General features: G+C 45.0%; 2 protein-coding genes across 3 annotated transcripts in view; one reads left to right on the top strand and one right to left on the bottom strand.

Moving 5' to 3' along the window:
- Nucleotides 1-9,552, bottom strand: part of ift122 (intraflagellar transport 122 homolog (Chlamydomonas)) — a 27,513-nt gene extending 17,961 nt beyond the window's left edge. The window contains exons 1-10 of the mRNA XM_072713148.1: nucleotides 9,368-9,552; nucleotides 8,813-8,879; nucleotides 8,580-8,664; nucleotides 8,372-8,450; nucleotides 3,629-3,705; nucleotides 3,414-3,480; nucleotides 3,062-3,208; nucleotides 1,869-1,944; nucleotides 757-948; nucleotides 112-250 (exon numbers count right to left, since the gene is read on the bottom strand). Coding sequence (XP_072569249.1) covers nucleotides 112-250; nucleotides 757-948; nucleotides 1,869-1,944; nucleotides 3,062-3,208; nucleotides 3,414-3,480; nucleotides 3,629-3,705; nucleotides 8,372-8,450; nucleotides 8,580-8,664; nucleotides 8,813-8,879; nucleotides 9,368-9,489 — 1,051 coding nt within the window. The 5' untranslated portion in view covers nucleotides 9,490-9,552. The remainder of the gene's footprint in view (nucleotides 1-111; nucleotides 251-756; nucleotides 949-1,868; nucleotides 1,945-3,061; nucleotides 3,209-3,413; nucleotides 3,481-3,628; nucleotides 3,706-8,371; nucleotides 8,451-8,579; nucleotides 8,665-8,812; nucleotides 8,880-9,367) is intronic.
- Nucleotides 9,539-14,108, top strand: mbd4 (methyl-CpG binding domain protein 4). 2 transcript variants are annotated; one of them, XM_023819242.2, is made up of 9 exons: nucleotides 9,539-9,665; nucleotides 9,804-9,823; nucleotides 10,127-10,671; nucleotides 10,970-11,676; nucleotides 11,905-11,973; nucleotides 12,052-12,186; nucleotides 12,368-12,517; nucleotides 13,305-13,408; nucleotides 13,678-14,108. In XM_023819242.2, the coding sequence occupies exons 3-9, from the start codon at nucleotides 10,145-10,147 to the stop codon at nucleotides 13,750-13,752; spliced, it is 1,767 nt and encodes a 588-aa protein (XP_023675010.1). In that variant the 5' UTR covers nucleotides 9,539-9,665; nucleotides 9,804-9,823; nucleotides 10,127-10,144; the 3' UTR covers nucleotides 13,753-14,108. The 2 variants fall into 2 exon arrangements, with proteins under 2 accessions (XP_023675010.1, XP_023675009.1); XM_023819241.2 differs by having other exon boundaries at nucleotides 9,551-9,823.

Below are 14,108 nucleotides of genomic sequence, written 5' to 3'. Positions count from 1 at the left end.
GATAACTCAGCAATGGAACACAACCATAAAATAGTATTCCCAAGTTGTAGGATACTTATTTGCACCAAATATGTGAATCTGAATTAGATTCCTATTAACTCGGACATTTACCCTTTTGCTCAGTGATGAGATGCTGTACAATGACGTCAGTCATGCTGTCCCTGTAGGCATATCTGTCTTTGTAGAGACCATGAACCGTGCTGAAGATGAGCTGGTAGAAAGCGATGGTCCCGTCCTGGCATCCCAGCACCTGAGAGACACACAAACGTCCCGTAACAGTTAGATTCCCAACGTACCCAAAACTGCGAAATCAAAGAAACTCAGATACTAGGCTCTAGGCTCCTCCCACTGCTCCCTTTGTGATTGGCTGTGTCAAGCGAAACAGTACATGAGAATCAAAGGCGGTTAAAGGTAATGAACAAATCAACAGGGCATCAGAGAATGCAGCCAGTCTGCTTCCCAGTGTATCAGGCCACATGTAGAAAACACGGCAAGGCAAGAAAACCTATAAATCTAAGCTAAATTTAATGCTAAAAAAGTCTGCCATCATTACTACCAGAAGTACAGCTTATGACATTCCATTCACCTGAACTGATTTATCCTGATTCAATTATCCCGATTAAATCTAAACCCAACTGTACAAGAATGGTCCTAACAAAAGTGCGTTTTATATTAAGTTTCACTGCAGGAACTCAGAAATACACCAATGTAAACTCAGCATCAAGTGCTGCTATAGAGCCTGTCAAGAGAACCCACCACATAGTTGGAATCAGGTTTGACTCTGCAAGTCCAGACCCAAGAGTTCTGCTCCCCAATGGTGCCCAGGCGAACGCCATCTTTGGTGTAGAGGGAGGCCTGCTTGTCAGAGCCGCCCATGACAATATACTCGCCCTTGGAGAAGTAACTGACACAGCAGGGATCGTAATTCAGGATGCGGTCCTTTCCAATCTGCAAGCAGATGTATATTGCATGTTATTTTTAGAAAACCTAAAGACAACAAGCTAAAGGAATAGAAAGTCAAGGCACGTCTTTGTGTGTTTATGCATTTTACACTCACACCGAACCCCCAGCTTAACCCCAGGCTTTGCATTGACTCCTCAACTCTCCTGTGTTTATTTTCTAATGCCACAAAAAATGACATTTTGGGACTTACACTGCACAGCCCTCCCCTCACAAGCCCATCTGTGAAGCGGAATATCAGCTCTCCACTCCACACACCTGTTTCCCTTCAACTGAGACATCATGGGCTGACACTCTATGTTATTTCTGGCTTGAAATAGGAAAAGCCATTTGAACTATAAGCCCACATCCTTTTTAAATGACTCCCCACTGGTTCCCCAGTAACAGCAAAACATCAGACCAACTTGACAGCAAAATACAATTAGTGATGCCAGTGGACATTAACACTGAAGATAAAATATGAAGTAACATATATCTCTTTTAAGGTTTAAGCTAAAACAATAGTTTGATAGGCAAAAATGATCAGTAATAAATGACTATTTTATCTGTTCATAACCAATTTGTAGAGCCCACCATGTGGAAGTAGCTCTGGGCCGATATCTTGCTCAGGATTGCAACAGCTGTATCCCATCAAGACTCCTATCCACAAGCATGTCAGTCTTTATCTGTGTAACTGCAGACACCCGAGTGACCCCGGTCCCCCAGCCGGCAGGGCAGGCCGTGCCGCCATGCTGCTTCATAAAGGGGTTCTGTCAAGCTCTGAGAGAGCGAGCACCGCTGGATCTGTGAGCTTTAAAGCCACCTGGGCCCCCACCCCACACAACTGACCTACCAGAAGCACCCATCCTTGCCGGCTGTAATTCAAACATGTGATCAGATGTGTCATCACCGCCCCCGAAGCCTTTTACCTGCTTCCCGCTGAGCTGGTAGAAAGACAGCCTCTGCCCCCAGTCTGCCACTGCCAGGATGTCGTTGTGTTCATCCCTGCATGAGGCCCAGAGAGATGCTCTTCTGTTCACCACGCACAGGTTGCTCCGCATGTTTCCTGACCATTACATCAGCTATTCGCATCACAGTCAGGGCCAAGCAGCATGGCACCAATAAAGCGAATTAGCATCCTTATCAAACTCAGGGCACATTTTATTACACTCCAATGAGGACATGACGATGACTTCAGTGCATAACTTAGCTTAACACAGGCCCATAAAAGTCTTTAAATACATCTTCCATGCCATCATGCTGACTATAATGCATGCGATACTTAACAGAGGTGGGTCACCCAGGGCTCTCCTCATACAAATATTACTTCACCCATCCAATAATTTTTCCAGCCTCCTACTTTTGACAGATGTTCCTTCCTGTTTCTAAAATGGGCAAAGCCAATAAATACTCTTCTAATGGAAATCGAAGTATATTGAATGACACTGTGCGAAATCTGCCTGTCACACTGTACTAAATGAGGCCCTGCAGGCTGATTTGATAGACGCCTCTGGAAGGTTCTGCAGCCCATGTGACTCCACGGGACCTGTCACTCTCTGCGCAATATGCCATCAGGAGTGTCTCCGGCAGGCCGCACGCCTCGATCGCCGTGGTCTCCACCACGGAGGACAGCTGCCTCATACAGCTGCAAGGCACCATGCCCCCTCACACCTGATTTAACTGCACCTATGACAGCCCCACAGCCTGCCGGGGACAACACATCTACTCCACTCTCCATAAATTATTCATAGGAGATGCTGGCCCTCTGCACACATGTGCTGAAATCTTCTGTGTTTCCTGCATCATTACATCTGAAGCTCTAAAAACAGATAAAAATATAAACAACTAAGACAATTCATGTATGAATTTATTAGATATTCTGAAGACAAATATAATGAACATTTAAAGGCTGGATGATGTATGTTTCCCCTTGTATTTAATGACCCACAAACATAATCTGTAATTTCAGAACATGCCAATCGATCAAAAATCCATGAAATGTATTATTTATATACTCTAAACAGAGATAAAGCCAAAAAAAGAGAAAAGCAAAAATATGCCAAAAATGAGCCTAACAGACCAGTTTACAACACCATTCATGTATAATAAACATGGCACATACTTTGAGGGATTCCAAGTAATTGACCAAATAGGAGATGAAGAACCACCAGGGCGCTCGATTTTCACCTTCTCCTCCCCATTCTTGTTGCGGATGCTTACCACCCCATTCACCATCCCCAAGGCAAGGTACTGACCATCATTGGTCCACCTAAAGTCACATGACCACATCATGACCACATCAGTGCACACTGAAGTCATTGCTGATTTTCAAATGGAAAGGTCAACAAAATCACAAAGAACTGCAGTAAAGAAATTCACTGTGTAGTTACTCATAAAGTATCAATTACTTCTGGCTGAAAACACAAAAGGAGTGACCTGGATAGCTTGGGCTATAAGTAAAGCCTAAAACTCACCCACAACACGTGATCTTGCTACTGACTTTGTGCTTGGATACAGACTTCTGTTCTGGAGACCACAAGCCTGGAATTAAACACACAGAACACACTGAATCAACTGCAGAGTTACATTTCCTCTGGTCAATTATGTATTCTCTATATGAACTGAAATTAAATTCCTGTCCTTCATTCCGCCCCAGAAAGGTAGTGACAAATAAATCCCATTAACTTACCAAAATCCCCTGAAGAGCAGGAGGCCAGCTGGTGTGTAACAGGGTTGTAGGCAACACACTGGATTGAGTCATTGTGTCTGTATCAAAACATAATGTAACCTTATGTAACCTTGGTTTGTCATATTTTATTTTCATAATTCCCCTAATATTGGAAATTAGCATCTGTAATACCAGAGATATCTTTATTTTCATTCACCGTGTATTAACAAAATACTGTATGTCAAGGGTTCCAGGGGGTTTTAGCTTACAAGGCTTTCAGGTTAGTTGTCACAGATCTGTTTGTGACCACCCTTTGATCCTGTACTGGATACAGGTTGCAAAATGGATAAATGGATGTTTGCGGCCATCCATCCATCCATCCATCTATTTACTTCCGCTTATCCGAGGTCGGGTCGCGGGGGCAGCAGTCTCAGCAGGGAAACCCAGACTTCCCTCTCCCCGGCCACTTCCTCCAGTTCCTCTGGGGGGATCCCGAGGCGTTCCCAGGCCAGCCGAGAGACATAGTCCCTCCAGCGTTCCTGGGTCCCTCCAGCGTTCCTGGGTCCTCCCCGGGGCCTCCTCACAGTGGGACATGCCCGGAACACCTCACCAGGGACGTCCACTTGGGGAAGGACCCCCTCCCCGACCTGGAGAGAGCACTCCACCCTTTTCCGGCTGAGGACCATGGTCTCAGATTTGGAGGTGCTGATTTTCATTCCAGCCGCTTCACACTCGGCTGCGAACTGTTCCAGTGAGAGCCGAAGGTAACGGTCTGATGAGGCCAACAGAACCACATCATCTGCAAAAAGCAGAGACCTAATCCTGAGGTCACCAAACCGGACACCCAGACACAGGTTATGAACAGAATCGGTGATAAAGGGCAGCCCTGGCGGAGTCCAACCCTCACCGGGAATGAGTCCGACTTACTGCCGGCAATGCAGACCAAGCTCTGACACCGGTCGTACAGGGACCGAACAGCCCTTATAAGGCAGTCCAGCACCCCATACTCCCAGAGCACTCCCCACAGGACTCCCCGAGGGACGCGGTCGAATGCCTTCTCCAAGTCCACAAAGCACATGTAGACTGGTTGGGCAAACTCCCACGCACCCTCCAGGACCCTGCCGAGAGTATAGAGCTGGTCCACTGTTCCACGGCCAGGGCGAAAACCATACTACTCCTCCTGAATCCGAGGTTCGACTATACGATGGACCCTCCTTTCCAGCACCCCCGAATAGACCTTACCAGGGAGGCTGAGGAGTGTGATCCCCCTATAGTTGGAACACACCCTCCGGTCTCCCTTCCTAAAGATGGGGACCACCACCCCGGTCTGCCAATCCAGAGGCACCGCCCCCGATATCCACGCAATGCCGCAGATGCGTGTCAACCAAGACAGCCCCGCAACATCCAGAGTCTTGAGGAACTCCGGGCGGATCTCATCCACCCCCGGGGCCCGGCCACCAAGGAGCTTTTTAACTACCTCAGCAACCTCTGCCCCAGAGATAGGTAAGTCCACCCCCAAGTCCCCAGACTCTGCTTCCTCATTGGAAGGCGTGTTGGTGGGATTGAGGAGGTCTTCGAAGTATTCCTTCAACCGACCCACAACGTCCCGAGCTGAGGTCAGCAGCGCACCATCCCCACCATAAACAGTGTTGATGCTGCATCGCTTTCCCGCCTTGAGACGCTGGATGGTGGACCAGAATCTCCTCGAAGCCATCCGGAAGTCATTCTCCATGGCCTCGCCAAACTCCTCCCATACCCGAGTTTTTGCCTCAGCGACCGCCGAAGCCGCGTTCCGCTTAGCCTGCCGGTACTCATCAGCTGCTTCCGGAGTCCCACAGGCCAAAAAGGCCCGATAGGACTCCTTCTTCAGCTTGACGGCATCCCTCACCACCAGTGTCCACCAGCGGGTTCGGGGATTGCCGCCGCGACAAGCACCGACCACCTTACGGCCACAGCTCCGGTCAGCCACCTCCACAATGGAGGCACGGAACATGGCCCATTCGGACTCGATGTTCCCCGCCTCCCCCGGAACATGGGAGAAGTTCTGCCGGAGGTAGGAGTTGAAACTCCCTCTGACAGGGGATTCCGCCAGACGTTCCCAACAGACCCTCACTATACGCTTCGGCCTGCCAGGCCTGGCCGGCTTCCTCCCCCACCAGCGGAGCCAACCCACCACCAGATAGTGATCAGTTGACAGCTCCGCCCCTCTCTTCACCCGAGTGTCCAAGACATGCGGCCGCAAGTCCGATGACACAACTACAAAAGTCAATCATCGAACTGCGGCCTAGGGTGTCCTGGTGCCAAGTGCACATATGAACACCCTTATGCCTGAACATGGTGTTCATTATGGACAATCCGTGACGAGCACAGAAGTCCAACAACAGAACACCACTCGGGTTCAGATCGGGGGGGCCGTTCCTCCCAATCACGCCACTCCAGGTCTCACTGTCATTGCCCACATGGGCATTGAAGTCCCCCAGCAGAACAAGAGAGTCCCCGGGGGGAGCGCTCTCCAACACCCCTTCCAAGGACTCCAAAAAGGGTGGGTATTCTGAACTGCCATTTGGCACATAAGCGCAAACAACAGTCAGGACCCGTCCCCCTACTCGAAGGCGAAGGGAGGCTACCCTCTCGTCTACTGCGGTAAACCCCAATGTACAGGCGCCCAGCCAGGGAGCAATAAGTATGTCCACCCCAGCTCGGCGCCTCTCCCCGTGAGCAACTCCAGAGTGGAAGAGGGTCCAACCCCCTTCGAGGAGACTGGGTCCAGAGCCCAAGCCGTGCGTCCCAAGAGCTAGCTTCTGCAGCCGAGGATCGGACCGCCAAGGTCCCCGCCTTCGGCCACTGCCCAACTCACACTGCACCCGACCCCTATGGCCCCTCCTACAGGTGGTGAGCCCATTGGAGGGGGGATCCACGTGCCTTGTTCGGGCTGTGCCCGACCAGGCCCCATGGGTGTAGGCCTGGCCACCAGGTGCTCGCCATCGAGCCCCACCCCCAGGCCTGGCTCCAGGAGGGGGCCCCGGTGACCCGCGTCCAGGCAAGGGAAATCGTGGATCCATGTTATAACTCATCATAAGGGGTCTTGTGAGCCGCACTTTGTCTGGTTCCTCATCCAGGACCTGTTTGCCTTGGGTGACCCTACCAGGGGCATAAAGCCCCAGGCAACTTAGCTCCTGGGATCACTGGAACACGCAAACCTCTCCATCACGATAAGGTGTCGGCTCCAGGAGAGGTGTTTGCGGCCAATTTCCACAAATTTTTTCAGTTAATTTTAGCCTCTAAACTCAGTTATTCCAACGTTCAGGAACAATAAACTATTAATCCAAGTAATTAGAGCAGACTCATTATCTGTTTATTAATTTTAATTTTTAACAAATCTTACACTCATTAGGTACTTTATTAGGTATACCTAATAAATAATAATAATAATTAATTAATTATTATTTATGTTCAATTGATTGATGAAGCAAATATTCAATCAGCCAATCATATGCCAGCAACCAAATGTATAAAAGCATACAGACACATGTTAGGAGCTTCAGTTAATATTCACATCAAACACCAGAATGGGGAAAAGGGAGATTTAAGGGACTTTGTATGTGGCAGGTTGGCTGCTGCCAGACAGGCTGGTATGAGCATTTCAGAAACTGCTGATCTACTGGGATTTTCATGCACAACCATCAGTACGGTTTACAGAGAATGGACTGAAAAAGAAAAGACATCCAGAGAGTGACGGTTCTCTGGGCAAAAACGCCTTGTTGATGGCAGAGGTCAGAGATGAATGGCCAGATTGGTTCAAGCTGGTAGAAAAGCAACAGTAACTCACTTGTTATGCAGAAGAGCATCTCTGAATGCACAATATGTCAAATCTTAAAGCAGATTGACTACAGCAGTAGAAGACCACAAGGGATGCCACTCCTGTCAGCTAAGAAGAGGAAACTGAGGCTATCAAAATCAAACAATGGTCAGAGTTGGAGTCCCGATTTCTGGTGCAGCATTCAGATGGCAAGGTCGGAATTTGGCAAAAACAACCTGAAAACACACATTCATCCTGCCTTGTATCAACAATTCAGGTTGGTGGTTGTGGTGTAATGGTGCGGGGAACATTTTCATGGCACACCTCAGGCCCCTTAGTACCAACTGAGCACTGTTTAAATGCCACAGCCTACCTAAGAATTGTTGCTGACCATGTACATCCCATTATGACCACAGTGTACCCAGCTGCTAATGGCTACATCTATCAGGATAACACACCATGTCACAGAGCTTATATCACCTCAGACTGATTTCTTGAACATGAGTTCATTGTACTCAAATGTCCTCCACAGTCACATCTCGATTCAACTGAGCGCCTCTGGGACGTGGTGGAGCGGGAGATTCGCATTATGAAGGAGCAGCCAACAAATCTGCAGCAGCAGTACGATGCTGTCATGTCAACATGGACCAAAGTCTCTGAATAATATTTCAAGCACCTCTTGAATCTATGCCATAAAGAATTAAGACAGTTCTGAAGACAAAAATAACCCAGTACTGGCAAGCTGCACCTAATAAAGTGGTCAGTGTATATAGTTTCAGTATTTGGCACTTTAAAATATTTCAGGTATTAGTATCTTTTTCACCAACATCTTTGCCAAGGTCCACATATTTAAACACTACTCCACCTACTGGTTCAAATTTAATACTGTATTTTTAATTCTGAGAGGATATTAAATGTTAGATAAATAAAGTAGAGGGCTGCAGTTGTGAAAACGCCTCACTCACGTGTATTTCAAAATGCCTTCAAGCTTCGACGTCCAGATTATTATGCTTTTGTCCGCTGACCCAGAGGCAAATCGTTTTCCTTAAAAAAAAACCAAAACAGATACTGTATAAAGCAGAATACAACATTCCCCCAGAATGCAACAGCCCCAGTTTTGAGGTGACATAAAGTTTTGTTTTTTACAGCAATCATACAGCAGGGAAAACTCACCATCTTTAGCATATGCTACACAGTACACTGTATCCTTGTGTCCTTTTAGGGGTTGTATAAGTGTTCCATCAGATGTGTCATACACCTGGAATATCAATCTTCACACTCATTATCAGTCCTACTAAGTGCCGTTAATACTGGCTGAGCGTAACAAAACAGCATAAGGTATCAAGCGAACTGTATGCAACTGATGCAACAACACAGGAACAGAAACAGAAAAACGCTGCACATACCAGCACCCGGTTTCCTGCGGCTACTATTAGCTGATTTCCATCGGGCTTGAAAGTGAGATCGTAAATACTGCAGAAAAGTGTTACATTACTGTCATCGGTCCTCGCATTCCAATCGTCATTTATATTTATTGAAAGAAAAAAGACTCATGCCAAAGTCGAGCAAGAATAAACGAGAGGCATGAGTCATACAACATTAAAATTACTCCTGTGATCAAGTAACGTAAACACATATCATTTGTCAAATCATTAATTTATACAAAATTTAATTTTATGTTATCTATAGTTGTTATGCGTGCCATACTAATATGAGCATACTTAAATTACAGTATCTAACTATATTAATCATAAAATACAGTTCAAACACAGTAATGCTCGCATCCGGATAAAGAATACAATACATATAACTATATTAAGTAAGAAGTTTGGTTTTCCTCCATATTAGCTAGCTTCATTGGTAACAACACCGCCATGATAACTGTAAACGATAGTTTACATAGTAACGGCCGTTGCTAAGAGGCCTAGCTAAATCTCAAAAGGGAAAAATACGCTGCTTACCATTGCTCTACCTTATCTCGGTCGTGTACTTTATCAATCCATGTGGGAACAGCTCTCATTATGTGTTTTAGTGTGTGTTTTGTTACTTTAATTATGTAGCTCCAGTAAGCGCCACACTTCATCAAACGGTGACCGTCTTCAGCGCATGTTTACCTAGCGACACTACCCGAGTCTGCGCAGATGGGTCCACTCCCGGGGAGCTCTGCGCATGCCTAACTCAGGGCTGTCGTCAAACCCGCGCGGAAAGTGACAATCCGATGGCGATTGACATGCAATTTATCAGATATTATTGTATATAGTAAGTTCATTGTTCAATTAATGTACTTTTCATATACCAAATGAATGCAACTTCCTCCCAGCTCTAAAGATCTTGACAGACCTTAATATCGAGATACCGATTGTTTGATTTTAGTCTTTTTTCCTTGCATGGCGGAAGCAACCGGCGGAAACTGACAGGTATATGTCCTAGTAATTTCCTGGTTAACAACGTTAAGGCATCAAATCCCACAGTGTCTTTAAATGAATCATGTTTACATGAATTTATTTTAGCGGTTGTTTTTGACGTTGACGTTGCAAATCGTAAACTAATCAGAATGCAACTGGCAGTGAAGGAAGCATGGAAGTTTTTTTGTAATCAGCTATAAAAATCCAGATAAAGTCCGATTTATTTGTATTATTAATTTTGCTATGTTATTATCTTAATGATTTAATACAGGAGTTCTTCCCGAAGTAACCTCTTCTTTCTGACAATCATTGTAGAGTTCCTGATACAAAGTTATGATGGACGAAAAGTCAAAGGGATGCCCAATGGCAAACAGTGAGCAGAGGACCAGCATCAACACAGCTTGTGTAGACAAATTTGCCAGAGATGCAAAACGTATGGAAACTGCTGAGTGTAGTACAGACATAGACCATGTGGAAGTTACTGAGCTTAGTAAAGACACTACTACTGAGGCCAGTACAGATAATGACTGTATCATGTCTGTTACAAACCGCGTAGAAATCACTGACCACAATATAAACACTCGCTCTTTGGAAATAAATGAGCCCAGTACAGACACAGATCATGTGGAAATGAATGAGCCCAGTACAGATACAGATCATGTGGAAATGAATGAGCCCAGTACAGACACAGATCATGTGGAAATGAATAAGCCCAGTACAGACACAGATCATGTGGAAATGAATGAGCCCAGTACAGACACAGACTGCCAGTGTCCTACAATGCCAGAGGGCTGGCTGAAGGTACTCAAAGAAAGGAAAACTGGGAAGACAGCAGGAAAAATTGATGTTTATTTAATAAGGTATTGCCTTAATATTCATTTTAACTATTGGAATGCTTTCTCTTGATACTAATATAAAAAAACTAATTGCCAATGACAACATGGCTAGCCAGTACAGAGAGTGCTATTTAACAGGTGAATTTCATGCCGTTTAAGACAAGGTGGTCTAATGGGTTTTATTACCATAAATCTTAAAATTGCATTTTTATGTTAATGATGCCATCTACCTACAGCAGGAGTGGGTGATAATATCTACCAAACTGTGACGGAAACTGTAAACCATTTTCTCTTGTGAAAACTAACTTTGTGTTACTTATAGTCCTCAGGGGCAAAAGTTCAGGTCAAAATCAGCACTGAGAGCTTTTCTGCAAAAGAGCAAAGATTTCAGTCTTAAAGTGGAAGATTTTGACTTCACTTCACATGGGAATAGTACAGTGACATCTAACGGTTCGAGAAGGGAAAGGAGCTTGAAACGTTTAAAGGGTACGTCTGAAATCTCTGGCCAGGTGTCACCGGCTTTGCCTGTGGACAAGGAGAAATGTTCTAGTGGAGAAGTCCAATCCAAGGGCAGCAGGCCCAGATCAGCAGGCAGATGCAGTGGCAGTAAACATTTAAATCTAACACCTGAGACGCCACAGCTGACAGACTGCAGCATGGGGAATGCAGGGGAAGCTGAGAAAAGCAACAGCGAAAGAGGGCGTCTCTTCATGGAGGTGCCTGGGCTGCCCGTGTACACCTGCACTAACAGCATACAGAAAAAGACTCGGCTGACGGAGAAGCTGTTTAGGCTGACGTGCTCCAGCCAGCAGAAGGACAGTGGGTGTGCGGAAGCTCAGAGCCATCGTTCAGAACTGAGCCCTTCCCGAGATCGTGCAGTTTCAACCGGTGATGTACATCCTGAGTTTGTTAGCGACCCTGACACGCAAACAGAGGCTGAATCTGCATCAGGATTGTTGCATGAAAAGTTGCTGTCAACCCCTACGGCCACCAGGGGGAGCTTAACACCGAAGAAGCTACCTGAGAGCTGTAAGAATCCATCTTAGCATCACTTGAAGAACATGCAGTGTAAATATTAGTGCCATAATAGTTTATGGCAATATCAACCTATGAATAATCTTGTGATTAGTAATTTATAAAGCTATACATAAAGTAGAACTTTCTTTTAACCTTCTGCTAGAACGTCCACTTTGAGTATGACCTGAAGAGTTACAATCTACAGTTTGGCATAATGCCTGAATTATATGTCATCTTCAGGTCCTGGATTAAGGACTGTGACAGACCGAAAGAGAAGCCCCTACTTCAGCGGAAAGTCCATTAGAGATGGTATGGTCGCCATCCTGGGGGTGTGAACTGTGGCCTGTGTGGCACATGCTTTTATCTCACTGCTTCCCCCCTCCGCAGCACCGACCCCCCCCAGGCGCAAGGCCTTTAAGAAGTGGACCCCGCCACGATCCCCATTCTGCCTTGTGCAGGAGACTCTTTTCCATGACCCTTGGAAGCTCCTGATTGCCACCATTTTTCTCAACAGGACAAGCGGTGAGCACTTGGGCCAATTTTGAAGCACTAAACTGCATGTAGGACTTTGCTTTTCAAACTGAATTGTGTTGTGTGTTTTTTAAAGTATCTCTATAATCATTTACATTATCTACATCTTCATTGCTTAACATCATAACACTTCAGTGGTCCTATTCCTCATTTCTGGTCCATTCGCCAACAGGTAAGATGGCCATCCCGATGCTTTGGCAGTTTTTTGAACGTTATCCTTCCCCTGAAGTGACCCGTGCAAGCGACTGGAAGCCCCTGGCAGAGCTGCTCCAGCCTTTAGGCTTGAATGAACTAAGAGCTAAGACCATCATCAGGTTTTCTGGTAAGTCACAGTGTCCTTACAGTTACCTGTACTTCACAGCATTCAGACTGACTGATGGATGTACTCAATCACATACTCATTACACTACTCAATACTCAATGTGTAGGCGACAAGAGAGCAAGATGGGATATGAGAGGATGCATGTACTCGTAATTATACATATGGCAAATAAAACATTTTGCATTATTCACATACTCATTAAGTTACCCACTTGTTTTTGTACTGATATAGTCACTTATGTACTCAGTTACATTTTTGTGCTTTTGCATACTTGTTTACATATGTAGTCATTTATACAACTGCATGCTAAATACTCATTTGGGTGCACAGTTATGTATTTAGAAGTCTACCAGCAGTTGCTTTGTCTTGCTGATGCAATGCTGTAGGTAATTCTCACTACACGATCTAATTCAGGCCGTTTAATTATCAAGCCAGTATTTAACTAGGTAGCTCAAAAGTAAATATTTACCTTTAGTATGCCTTTTCTTTGAGACACAGTGCAGCCATTTTCTTTGCTGATCCCCGATTTGGGTTTTAATATAATCTAAGAACTGTCTGATCTTTCAGTTGATAAAACTGTTAAATGTGCCATTTGTGGAGATGGCTAGTTTCCTTCATACTTTACCTGCAAATCTCATAAACACTGAGTAAACATGGGATGTTGATGGCAGAAGTAAGACTTCAAAGCTCAGTGTGTGTTTTGTTAATCAGAACCCACGAAGAAGTTATTAAAACTGATTGAGTTCAATGTCAGAGGCTGAACTTGTCTGATGCCACTCTTTCGCAGATGACTACTTAAACAAGCAGTGGCGTTATCCCATTGAGCTTCATGGCATTGGGAAGTATGGCAATGACTCCTATAGGATCTTCTGTGTTGAGGAGTGGAAGCAGGTAAGTCGTCACCATTCAGAGAAAAACATAGCTTATGTCTGCCTTCTTTAGCAGTGAACCAGAAGAAAATCACCTCTTCAGATCATCTTACGCTACAACAAATTTCCAGCTTCTATGAGATGTCAACAGATGTGAAAATGTGCCTATGTTAGGTTTGGTGGTTATTAATGTCCTGAGTGTCACGGTATACAATCCACACGATTGAATATTTTTCATTGAGTCATACAGCAGTTGTTGGCTATTTAATCAGTTTCAGTCTTTTTTTTTAGGTCCAACCTCAAGATCACAAACTGAACAAGTACCACGCGTGGCTGTGGGAGAACCATAAAAAGCTGGGAATTTGAACTTCGATGGAACCCCGTAGAATCATTCAACATATATACTTAACATTTAACAAATGTATGTGTTTTAAAAAGTACAGGTTTTTATCAATGAAATAATGGCTCTATAAATCATATTACTTTGCTTCTTTTTTGTTGGATGAAAAATTTTAAAGGTTTGCTGAAATATATATAGCATTAATAAAGTGTGTTTTAATATTTTAGCATGCTTTTATTCTTTAGGATGCATTTTTTGTAGTTAATAATGACAGTTCAGAGTCGGATTGGTAGTTTGTAAGAAGGCAGAGCCAGTCAGATGCCATCCAATCCAGTGATGTATTCCTCGTGGAATTTCATTCAAGTTTTTGTGTCACAAATCA

The sequence above is a fragment of the Paramormyrops kingsleyae genome, chromosome 6 (assembly GCF_048594095.1).
Source record: "Paramormyrops kingsleyae isolate MSU_618 chromosome 6, PKINGS_0.4, whole genome shotgun sequence".
NCBI lineage: Eukaryota > Metazoa > Chordata > Actinopteri > Osteoglossiformes > Mormyridae > Paramormyrops > Paramormyrops kingsleyae.
This window is presented reverse-complemented; position numbering and strand designations above follow the sequence as displayed.